Source organism: Otolemur garnettii, unplaced genomic scaffold (genome assembly GCF_000181295.1).
Source record: "Otolemur garnettii isolate 467f Iridium unplaced genomic scaffold, OtoGar3 scaffold00001, whole genome shotgun sequence".
In the NCBI taxonomy this organism is placed as follows: domain Eukaryota; kingdom Metazoa; phylum Chordata; class Mammalia; order Primates; family Galagidae; genus Otolemur; species Otolemur garnettii.
The window spans coordinates 41,595,641-41,608,534 of NW_003852396.1; the positions used below are offsets into that span (position 1 = coordinate 41,595,641).

Here is a 12,894-nt window from a genome sequence, read left to right on the forward strand (position 1 = left end):
ACCTGTAGCTCCGTGGTTAGGACGCCAGCCACATACACCAAGGCTGGAGGGTTCGAACCTGGCCCGGGACTACTAAACAACAATGACAACCGTAACAAAAAATAGCCAGGCATTGTGGCAGGTGCGTGTAGTCCCAGCTACTTGGGAGGCTGAGACAAGAGAATCACTTGAACTCAGAAGTTTGAGGTTGCTATGACCTATGATGCCACAGCACTCTACTGAGGGGTGACATAATGAGACTCTGTCTCCAACAAAAAAAAAAAAAAAGGAAAGAAGAGGAACAACTAAGAGGCTGTGAGGACTGGGGAGGTGATACCACATCTGAAGAGAGGAAAAGGAGAGGAGTGAGCATCTCGGTCAGAATGACAGTGTGAGCCAAGTCCCTGGGGACCCCATGTCGTGACTTCTTCCTGACTTGATAGCTATCAGCTCTCAACAAAAGTCAACAAAAGTCAATCCCTATTGCTATTGCCTAGTCCTAAGCCCCTGGACCTCTAGGGGAGGACTTTGGCAAGGCCGCTCTAGCCAACCTAAGGCCATTAGGAATGGCCTCTGAGCATCGGATGGCAGGTGACACAGATTCTGCTTCTGGGTAGAGGACGCGGTGGGAGACTCTGGCCATCACCTCTGCTTCCACTTCCTTCAACTGCTTAATATGAAACTTCCTGGGTATAGATTAGAAGGACCTCATCTGACATTTTCCTTTTCAGATATTTATTTCCCTCAGGACAGGTCATTCCCCAACATCCATCTATGGGACGATTTCAGCATATACATATATGATATTTTTAATGTAATTATTAAACTACTAATATGAAACTTCCTGACCAATGTGAATGGAAAAACACAGCTGTTTTATTTGTTGTTACACTGGGCATGATGCCCATGCTGAAAATTTCCAGTGCGTAAAGGAGAACTGAAATGGCATTTTATGAAATTGTACCTTGTGAGAAGTGGGTCCCAGCATTCCCTCTGGCTTCCATGCTTCCACCTGGACGGGAGATTCAGCAGTGAACGCTACCAACTTTTTACCAAAGGTGCCAATGTAGGTAATTCCAAAATCAGATTGCCATGAAAAATGCCTTCTCCGCAACCAAAGTGTTTTTAAGGTCAGGAACAGGCATTCTTTGCCATGCTGTCTGATGCTCAATGCTCTCTTGTACCTTGAAGTCCTCTAGAAACTGTGAGTTTGTATCTCAGGTGATGTTTGCTGCCCAGGCTTTATGACCTTTTAGTACTTCAGCTAGTGTGAGTCAAGGGTTAGCATCAGATTCACAACCAGTGAAGCAGTTGAAATATGAAGCTGGTAGCTTTTTATTTAGGACAACATAGTCTTCAGACTCACATGCCTACCTATCACATTCAAGTTGACGCATCATCAAATATGCTTAAGACCCTGCATGACAGGCAGGTATGGACTCAGAAGACATCCAGTACCAAGCAGGATTGAAGTCTACAGGGCAAGGCAGAAGCTTGATGGAATATCTCAAAGTTAAAGAATCTACTACTACCCAAGACCTGAGGCAGGCAGGTAGGGTCACCACCAAATTGAGCTGAGAAACCAGGCAGGTTAGTTGGCAGCTTAGTTCCCAGTGAGCAGTTCACTTGGGGACAACTTGATCAGTGGCTGCTAATATGCCCAGTGCTTAAGTCCCCTTCTCTGTTACCCTAGGAAATAAGGTACAGAAGCCAACAGTGTCAAAACAAATTCTTTTTTTTTTTTTAAGACAGAGCCTCAAGCTGTCCCCCTGGGTAGAGTGCCGTGGCATTACAGCTCACAGCAACCTCCAACTCCTGGGCTCAAGCGAGTCTCCTGCCTCCGCCTCCCAAGTAGCTGGGACCACAGGCGCCCGCCACAACGCCCAGCTATTTTTTAGTTGCAGCCGTCATTGTTGTTTTGGCGGGTCTGGGCTGGGGATTCGAACCCGCCACCTTAGGTGTATGTGGCTGGCACCTTAGCCGGTTGAGCTATAGGCGCCGAGCCAAAACAAATTCTTAAACTCTGATGTGACCAAGTGTTAGCAAGGATGTGGAGCAACAGAAACTCTGGTGTGAATGTAAATCGATACAACCTTTTTACAAAACAGTATGTCCTCATCTGATACAGTTTAGAGTGTGATAGGGGGTTTATCACGCCCTACGTGATAGACAAACTAATAACCCTCACCCCCCAACACGTCCACATCCTAATCCTCGGAACCTGTTTATGTGTTACATTACCCAGTACCACCTTGTGCTTTGCAGATGTGGCTAAATTTAGAGTCTCGAGATGAGGGGATTAGCCTAGACTATCCAGGTGGTCCCAGTGTAATCGCAAGGGTCCTTATGAGTAGATTATAAGTAGAAGAGTAGATTATATGTAGTAGATTATAAGTATGACGCTCTGGAGGAGCGTCAGAGTGACGTCATGGGAGAAAGGTCATCCCGACATTGCTCGTCTTGAAGATGGAAGACGACAATGAGCCAACGATGAAGGCAGCCCCCAGGAGCTGGGCGAAGCAGGAGAAGGGACTCTCCATAGAGCCTCCGGAAGAAAGGCAGCCGTGCTGACACCTTGGTTTCATACCAGTGAGACCAATGTTGGACTTTTGAGCGCTAGAACTGTGAGATGATAAACAAATGTGTTACAGCAGCAATAGGAAGCTGTGGTGTGCTGTGACCCAGCTGCTCCACTCTCATGTCCACCTACCAGGAGACAAGTCCAAGAACACCCTGGCAGCCCAAGCTGGAGTGAGCATCCCCAGCAGACCAGCCATATACATTGGAGCATGCTCATACCATGGCTTATCATATGAGAACAATAAGCAGCACTCAACCGGGCAGTCAGGGAAGGGACCTCGAGTTACTGTGGTACAAAGACGTCAGTGACTATTCGTCACAAAAAAGCAAGAATAAAACTGGACACAATTAAAGACAACCATTTGAAGCCCTGAAAATCCACCAGGGGTAGACAAATCAGGAAGAGTTTCCTCTTGAAAAATTATAGTTCATCATGGCTATCCCTGGATAAAACTGTTAAAAAATGAACAGCTCCTGCACCATAGATGAATCTATGCACATAATTTTGAGTTAAGAAAAAAAAGCAAATCGCCAAAGAATACCTGCAGTCTGATCCTATTTACATAAAGTATAAAAAAGAGGCTAAGACCTACTGTTTAAGGGCGTGTATGTTGATGGTAAAATTATTAAGAAAAACAAGGAAGTCATCACCGTAATGTCAGGGTACTGGTTATCTTTGCAGGGTAAGAGAGGGATGTGACCAGGAATGTAGAAGGGGAAAGGACACGTGGAGGCTAGTGACAGGGTTCTACTCCTGATATAAGTGGGGTGCTTCTTCCAAGGTTTTAAAACATATGTATGTTCCATGTACTTTTCTGGATGTTTGTCATATTTTAATTCTTTTAATAGGTAAAGGAACTAGCAAACTCACAAGATAGGATAGTGGGTCACCACCAAAATGAGCATCTCTAAAGCACGGATCTTGCCCCACTAAGGAAGAGGGAACAGACAAGGAAACAAAGCAGAGACCAAAAATGAGATAGATCCATTGGGTAGGGATGGGGGACCAGCCCAGGGCCAGGCTCACCCTGAATAGCCAGCTTTGGGCCCTCCTACTTATTCCAGCTCCCACCAGCTGGTGGCCGCACAGGGCCATGGCCCTTTGTGTAAAGACTGGGTTTCTGCCACTAATAGAGTTCCTCTCCATCCTTTGACTTCTGCATCATTGAAAGAACCCTGAACTGATTTCGGATGGTCCTCTGATGGATGGAAAGAGTCACTAGTGCCGCTGGGTGAGAGGAGCATGCAAGGAGCCTTTCCCTTGGCCAGAGGCTGTTTCCTCCCTAGAGGAGGCTTGGGTCTGATTTGTCTCTTCTGCCAGTCAGCCAGCCTCTCCTCTGGGGTCTCTAACTCAGAGCCCAACTCTGACTGTCTGCTCCCAGAGAGGGGCCCTAGCCAGCACACAGAGGCAATCAGAACTGAACTGAGTTGCTAATAACAGTTTATAAGGCCAGGGCTTTAAAGAGGCTTTGTTTATATAATACGGAGTCACGGTACATTCCTAGGAATCCACAGCCCCTCTCCTGGCTAAGATAGCCCAGTCTCTCTCTGGTCTGCCCGTCTGCCTGGGACTACCTGGGTGGCCAGCTGTTGGCTTTCTTGACAACAGTTTATACACAGTGTCTCTCCTGTCTCCACCCAGCTACCTGGAGGTGGTGCTAGTGGGGAAGAGATGAAGAAGCAACTCAAGTTTCCCAAGGAGCAGGACTTAGTGTATGGGAAGGGTGCCTCCTAGAGTTGTCCAGTGCACAAACTGCACAGCTGTACATAACAGCTCTGCCAACAAGCGAACATGGGAATACAGGAAGGAAACTACCATTTTAGGGGCCCTTAATATGTTCTGGTGTTTTTCATAAAGGTATTGCCCAATTTTACCAGTAAGAAAACTGATTCAGGGAAGTTAAATGGCCACCAGAGTCACACAGCTGTAGTAGAAATGGACTTTAAACCTTGGTGACCATTGCAATGAAATAAAATGGTTACTTTGAAACATTCTCCTACGTGGGACATTTGCTTTACTTCAGGAGCCTCAGAACTCACCACTCTTAAAAATGGAAAAGCAAATCCTCCTGCCTCACCTGTATCTGTCCTGCACCAGGCCCCCAGATTCCTCCTTTATAACAGCACCCACTGCCTCAGCTTCTTCTGGGCCCTTTCTCTTATTAACACTTGACCTGCTTTGGCCTTGTTGTCTCCCAGGCCACCTGCTGTGGCCATGTAATGTCCCCTGGGCACCTTTTCCAGTCCTTAACGTTCTTCCTTTCTTGGTACCCTATGGGTATACCCCTTTTTTTCTGAAATTTTCTGCCTTAGCTCCCAGAACACTGGGCAACCATTCATACCTACATCTATTAATAATTACTTTCCATGGAGGGTCTGTACTTATCAGCTACTGGGCCCAGCATCCTAGCAAAACAAGATGGGCTTTCTGTGCTCAAGGAGCTTCCAGCCCAGTCAGAGGCCAATGTTAATCAAATCACAAAGCCTGAGCAACATGGCAAGACCCCCTTCCTACAAAAATTAGGGTAGTGTCATGGCACACACCTGCAGTCCTAGCTATTTGAGAAGCTGAGGCAGGAGGATCATTTGAGCCCAGGAGTTTGAGGTTGCTGTAAGCTATGATGACACCACTGGGTGCTGGAGCAAGACTCTGTCTTAGGAAAAAAAAAAAAAAGACGAAAGTTTTGTCTGATTTAGAACCGCATTGAGTGCTATGAAAGAAAAGCATGGGGCTTTGAACTTAAAACAAGGACACCCTCGCCCAGGCCAGGAATCAAGAAGTTTTCTCTGAGGAGCTAGTGCTTTGAGCTGAGGTCTGCAGGAGGAGCTGCAGCCAGCTTTTAGGAAGAGCAATCCAGGTGCTGCAACAGCACACGTCGAGGTGGAGCGCAGCCCCCGGGGAGGTAGTGAAGGGAAGGTAGAGTGACCCGTGCATGTGAGGCAGGAGACTGGACAGGTAGGCCAGGTCAGGTTATCGCTTGCAAAACCGTGATTTAGGATTTTGGACCTTAAGTGAAATAGCTTGTATAGCCATACAAGCTGTGAACTGCACAACTCCAGAGGGCACTGTTTATGTTGTGGTCCATGGTTATGGTGCCCTGGAAATGTGAATGATGAGCCCTGGAGTTGTGCAGTGCACATCCTGCATAGCCATACCTGGAGCCCTGATAGTCTGGCTACAGTGGGTAGAATGGATTAGACAGGGCAAGAGGAGCCCGCTGGAGCCTGCTGCAGAGGCCCCAGGGCTTCTATACCTTCCCCTTTATGCTCACTCCCTTGGTGAGCTCACTTTTGCGCCTCTCTGCCCTTCTTGTTTATCCTCTCTGGGGTAAATTTCTTTTTTTTTTTTTTTATTGAATGGTAACTATGTACATTACTGCACTGCTGGGGTACAGTGTGGGGTTTTCACACACAATCTGAAACACTTCCATCGGGTAAATTTCTAATGTTTGACTCAAGTGAAATATAAGAAACAACACCGGCCAGACATAGTGGCTCACACCTGTTGTCCCAGTGCGGTGGGAGGCCGAGGCAGGTGGATCGCCTGAGCTCAGAGGTTCAAGACCAGCATACGACCAGCATGAGCCAGAGTGAGCCAGAGTGAGACCGCATCTCTACCAAAAAAAAAAAAAGCTGGGCATTGTGGCGGGCGCCTGTAATCCCAGCTACTTGGGAGGCAAAGGGCAAGAGAATCACTAAAGGAAGAAAGAAAAAAATAAATAAAAATAAAAAAACAAACTTCAAACTAAGAGAGTGAAAACTGGCTGAAATTGAAAGCAAAAATTAAAAAAAGAAACAACGCCAAGCCGTCAGGGGAGGAATCAGTTCAGAGGACACAGGACTTGACAAAAGGTGATCCAGGGTGGGACAGAGTGCTCAGCCACTGTCAGGGCCCAGGCGGAGGCTCAGCTATGTGATGAACCAGCATGAGAGCAGAACGGGATGCTGTGAGCTCCAGCCTCTCAGTGCTCCCCCCGAGTCCCTGGCCTGTCAGCAAGAGAGCTGTGCACAGACATCAGGCCCAGCCAGGACAGAGCACTGTTGGTCTGCAACCAGGATTAGGCCTAGGAGGGAGCAGCCAGGAGGGGACACTGGAGGAGGAGGAGACTAAGGAGGTTCTCCAGCCCTAGGCCCTCAGCTGGGGGCCTGAGCACACAGGCTATAGCAGCCCCAGCTGCAAGACTCCCAGTGCCAAGACCTGGGAGCTGTGGCCCTGCCTGGTCTTGAGGGGAAACCTGTTGCCAATGACCAGGGCTGGCTAGAGTCCTGTCACCTTTCCCAGTCCCTTCGTTTCCTATGGCATGGGTAATGTGTCCCACCTTTGAATCCCAGAGCATTTGTTACCTTCTCTTAATCACGTACACAGTTATGTTTTTTAAATCATTTTTATCATAAAAATATATATACAAACAGATGCATAGAACAGATGTACAGGTTAGTGAACTATCACCCAGCAAGCACCACCACCCAGGGCAAGAGAAAGAGTGCTGCCTGCCCCTAAGAGCTCCCTCTGGCTCACCCTGTGCCCTTTCTAAATGTGACCCTCTCCCTCCTCCCTAAAGGTGACCACTATCTGGATTTGTATAGTCCTCAGCATTCTGCTTTTTTTTTGTCTTAGCTTTTTTTAGTAACTTTATTATCTAAGCATGCACTCCTGAATGATAGATTTCTTTTTTATTTGCTGTTTCAAAGGATGGCCCTAGAAGACAGTGACCACAAACAAAGAGCAGAGAGGGGTCTTTTTTCTTTTTTGAAATAGAGTCTCACTCTGTCACCTGGGTAGAGTGCCCTGGTATCATAGCTTACAGCAACTCAGACTCTTGGGCTCAAGGGGTGGTCCTCTTGCTTCAGCCTCCTGAGTAGCTGGGACCACAGGCACCTGCCACAATGCCCGGCTAGCTTTTTTTCTATTTTTAGTAGAGACAGGGTCTCACTCTTGCTCAGGCTGGTCTCGAACTCCTGAGCTCAAGCAATCCACCCACTTCCACCTCCCAGAGTGCTGGGATTACAGGCTTGAGCCACCATAACCCAGCCCCAAGAGGGGTCTTGCTTAGGGTGACCAGATTTTAACATTTGTAAAGCGGGACAACATGGCCAGGGGGCGGGGTGGGGGCGGGGCAGGGGACTGGGCAGGGCTGAGCCTGACAACAATGCAAACTTTGATAAGCAGTTCTCGATAATCACTTCTCAACAATTATTTGTTATTATTACAGTTTAACAGTATAAAATTAACAAAAATAATATAAAACTCATATTCTGACAAAATAGCCACATGGCAGCCAAAAACTGTATATTCCCTTCCTGTTATCCCGCCCATTCGTGCATTCTTTACAAAAATTGGGACTTTTTTAAAACGCCGCGAGACACAGGACAAATTGTTAAACAGTGGGACTGTCCTGCCAAAAGTGGGACGTCTGGTCACCCTAGTCTTGCTAGGAGAAGGGGAGCAGGGAGGAGCCAGCACAGGCTTTATGAAACAGCCTGAGAAAACATTCCGCAGGGACTGGAGAGATGCGGGGCTAAACAGAATGTGTCAGTGGGTCACATGAGCCCGGAAGCTGCCAGTTTCCAGCCTGCATCCTACAAAGTCATGCAAGCTCTGTAATTTGGAATTCAAGACCTTCACCCCAGCCCTCACACCCCAACCTCTCCAGCCATACCAGTTTATTTGCAGTTCTCCGAAATAACTGCATTTGCTAAGACACAACAAATCCTGGGATTCTTTGCCCACTTCTTTGCTGGCAGGCTTCTGTTACTTCATGTCATCGTTCAAATATCACCTTCTCCGGGAAGGAAAGGAAGGAAGGAGAGGTTGCATGAAGCCAAGGAACAGAGAGTGGGACTCTCATGACAATACTTTCCAACCCCACCTAAAGCTGTAGCACCTCAAACCCATCTGCCGCGCTTTGGTCTTCATCTGAAGCTATCTGTCCCCTCATGCCATGGGTTTCCTGAATACTCCCAGCCAGGACCCCTTCTCTGCCAGGCAGCCTCCTGTGCTAACTAGGAGCCCTTCCTCATTAAGGGAGAGGCAGCTTGAGTCCTAACTCGTCCTCCCTTCCGCCATGCATGGTTGGCCCTGTAGTGATGGCTGGGACAGCAGAGGAAGGGCCTCAGGGACAAGTGAGACTCTGGAGTGTCAGTGCCAGAGCCCCTCTCACCTGGAGATGCTGAGTCCAGGGTGAAGCCTGTGCGCCTTGGGGTCTGCTTTCCCTAGTGAGCGGTGAGACCCTTGCGCCCCCCCCTCCCCTGTCGCTGCCCTTTGCTCTGAATTCTCCCTGCCCACTCTGCCCATCCTTCACACCCACCTGCCTCTGCTTTCTATGAGTCCATCCAGAGCATGCTGGGCACCCGGGGATGGGTGGTGGACAGAACAGAACAACAGATGCCAACTGCAGGACACATGCCCCATGGAAGCAATTGGTGTTTTTTGTTTTCTATGCAGACATCGTCAACTGTGACCTAAAATCCACACTGCGAGTTCTGTACAACCTCTTCACCAAGTACCGGAACGTGGAGTGAGGAGCCGCCAGGAAGTTCGTGCTGTCAGCACACTGTACCACCCTCCAAACTGCCTTTACCTGCTTACCCCTGTCTCTCGCTCTGTGCTCTCCCACAAGTCCAGCTCTAACCCAGAGATAGTGGGAATTGAAATTAGGAAGGAAATGATCCCCAACTCAGTGAGCTGACCCACGCTTCCCAGACCCTGGGGACTGACCTGACAATGATGGTTGAAAAGGTTGTCCCCATCCTGGTGCCAGGTCCAAATTTCCCACTGTGTTTTGAGAACTAGTTTAGGCAAAAGAGTTACCAGAAGATGAAAATTAAGATCACACTTACTATAGAATAGGTATAAGCTATGTGCCCGGCACCGCAAGACACTCTCTGATATACAAAGCTCATAAAGTCTCACGACTCCCTTGGAAGTAGGTGTTATAATACCCTTTTACTGATGAAGTAGTTAAGACTCAGGGGTTGAGTGACTCGCCAGAAGCTGGCATTTTTTTCCTCTTTGAATGACATATTTATTAAGAACTAGGTAATTACATCATATTCTTTGCACATTCTAAAATTTTGTATGTACACGCACACTAGTGTACATACACATCTGAGTCAAAAAAGACCTGAATCCACTGATGTCAACACTGAGGAAGGCCAGGTCGGGACTCAGTGATTCACTTTGAAATTGACAGATTGAATTTAACCCAGTTAATAGTGTGTGTGTGGCAGAGTCATGCCCCTCAAATCCTTTGTGCAAATCAAAATTACTTTTAATTCCTTCAGATTTGTAATAACCCCATACTCTGGTTTCAGGGTGACATTTGGGAAGGATTCTGTTTAGAATTAATGGAGTGGCACATTTCGCAGCCTTTTTGCTTGATTGCATGTAATGGAAATGCCCTATATTTTCCTGCAAAATAAGTACTAAATTCATTATCGTTAAGCAAATGTACAATATACTCAGGTCCCGCAGAGAGCTGGGCACAAGCCCATGTGAGCATCACTTGGGAAGTAGGGCTCTTCAACAGGGACCCTTGAACTTTAAAGAAAGGAACTCCTTTCTGCCTTCTAATTGATCATTTAGACTATTCTGGCTAAGTCTGCCCACATGCAATTACCAGCTAATTCAGGAGAGGAAAAATGCAAGTCATTTAGACCAAAGCCGAGCAGCTTCCTTGCGTGGGTTACTGAAGGGCTTGTGGTTACTTGTATCTCATCTGTGTGAACCCAACTTTGGACTACAAAATTCTAGTTTGCCAGGCTTCTAGGTGGGAGCAGGGGGATGAAAAGCATGGAGAAAATATTTGCACGCTTACCATACAGAGAAATATCCTCCGAGACAGAAGTGGGGCTGGTGGTATGTAACATACGTACCTTTCAACTGACCAAGGTTTGGGGGTAAATGACAACTTGTGCTGATACTAAGTCTTCAATATAGGACTTCCATAACTATGCCAGAGAGACACCAGCCTGCGGCCTGTGTATCCCTGTCCACAAGTTTGTGACTACCGTGTCACTACTTTAAGCCCGTTGCACAAAGCGCATCTCGAGTTTTGGAATTCATTTTGATCTGTATCTACACACCCAAAGTCAGGCCTCCCATAGTATCCAAAACATTCCTTTCAGCCTTCTCTTCATTTCTTACTGGACTATCTATCCGGGGTAACCCAAAACCCGTAGAATTTAGAGCCACTACATATTTCTCTGGATAATTTGCTCTTAGAATTGTTCGCATAATGAGCATTTGAGATACAAAGGCAAATTGTAAAAGAATACAATTTCTTTTTACGTAATTTGTGAAATATTATATTTTTTTCTTAGGAAATGCTTAAATAATACAATATTTCTGTTGCTGTCTTTTAAATTCCTGGTAGCAACTCAAGATAAACAATTGCTTTGTCTCCTCGAGCAGTACTGCAGCAGGATGAAGTAAGGGGAACGCGTTCATTTAAACATGCTTTGCTATACAAATTTTGTCTCTCTTTTGTCTGTTCTTACATACAAGCTACATACGTGCAAACATCCTTACTAGGAGCGTCCCTCTTTCCATTTCACGTATGCATTGTGTGAAAGCACATCAGAACACTAGCAAAGTTTTTAAATAGCAGGACTAATTATCGGACAATTTATAACCATCGTCTCATTTACGTGTCTGCCTTTAGATTCTGGAATCTCCTACTTCACACACAAGCATGGTTTTGTAGGGGGAAAGAAGCATCAGAACAATAAATAAACTTTACTCTCATTTCTTTAAAAAAAAAAAACTGAGATGAGAATCAAGTCTCTAGGCTCATTGGGGTTCCCCGCCTTTTTCTCCTCCATTCTGAATTTAAATTCATTGATTTTTTTAATAATTAATATGTACATGGTACAAAATTCAAAAAGCATGAATGGGTATCTAGTGAAAAACCTAGGTCTCCCTTCTCCAGCAGCCATCACCCCTCCCTGGAGGCAACTGTTTCGATCCATTTCTTGTGCACACTTCCAGAGCTGCTCAAAGCATGGAAAGAACATACCTTTAAAATCTTAGGGTTTTTAAAAATATACATAGCATATTATGTATACGTACTGTTATATCTTAGAGATTGTCTTATACTATTAAAAGAAATCCTTTCACATTTTAAAATGAGGATCTGAGCACTTTGTAAATCCAAATGCAAATAAATGTATCTGCCTGAGCCACGAAGGGGAAGCCCCACTCAAAGGACCAACAGCTCCCTGGGCAGTGATTTCAAGAGCAGAGTTTAAGGGGCAGTGCCTGTGGCTCAAAGGAGTAGGGCGCTGGCCCCATATGCCGGAGGTGGTGGGTTCAAACCCAGCCCTGACCAAAAACTGCAAAAAAAAAGAGCAAAGTTTAAGACATGGAGTGAAGGCAGGAACTGGAGCACGTTACCACGGCTGTGCCTTAACTGATTTTCTTTTTTAAAGGTCTTTTGGAACATTTTGATTAATTGTGTGCAGTTTGATTAAGCCTTCGTTTTTTACACATTACTAGGGCTACTAATTTGTAATCTAGGAAGAAAGCATTAGAAAGCACCCTACAATAATTGTACCATGAAGTCTAACAGCCACCAACATCACGCTCCCCTGTTGTATTCAAAGGCCCTGATTTCACACGTGCAGGGACAGAGCTGACATTTCCAAAGTCTGGGAGAAGGTTTCTGTACCCGCACCTCATCAATGTTGCCTTGATTTGGGTTGTGATTTTCAATGGCTGCTCTTGGTACTTTTTAATTATGAATTCTGTTAGCGTGGCTTTATCATTATCAGTTGATTTTGTTGTGGGTTGCTTGGTTAACCCTACGGAGTACACTGAATCTTATTTGCATCAACAGTATTCCGGGGCTGTAATTTTCCAATAACTACACTCTGAGATATGTATACATTGTGGTTCAAATATGAATCATCTATATTCCAGAGCTTCAGCAAGTGTATACATAATCCACTGCCCCCAAATTATCACTAATTTATTTTTCCACTGGAAAATAAGACTAGATGGAGTTAAGCAATTTTACTCTCAGTGGGGGATGATCAAAAATAATTTGAGATCCACTGCCTTGAATGCAGCCCTACCTCAAGATATGCTAGATACCCAAGCAGGGTATGTCCCAAAATCTTCTCTAATTCCAATATTGTGTATAATTCCCCCCTTCAAAAACTTTGCTTAAATTGGAAAACTGAAGAGCATTTCTGTAGATATTGAGAGCAAGAGGACTGCACTGAGACACAAGGCTGGTGACAGATGTCACCACCTAAGACACTTAAGCTGCACACAACAGCTTCCCAAAATGTTTGCAGAGTCAGGTCTCAGCAAAAGACAAGCTAATATGAGTT

The 12,894-nt window shown here is 45.9% G+C and overlaps 1 protein-coding gene across 1 annotated transcript in view; it reads left to right on the top strand.

Moving 5' to 3' along the window:
• PARVA (parvin alpha) overlaps window positions 1-11,031 on the top strand; it is a 160,706-nt gene extending 149,675 nt beyond the window's left edge. The window contains exon 13 of the mRNA XM_003781109.3: window positions 9,005-11,031. Coding sequence (XP_003781157.1) covers window positions 9,005-9,081 — 77 coding nt within the window. The 3' untranslated portion in view covers window positions 9,082-11,031. The remainder of the gene's footprint in view (window positions 1-9,004) is intronic.
• The last annotated feature ends 1,863 nt before the right edge of the window (window positions 11,032-12,894 follow it).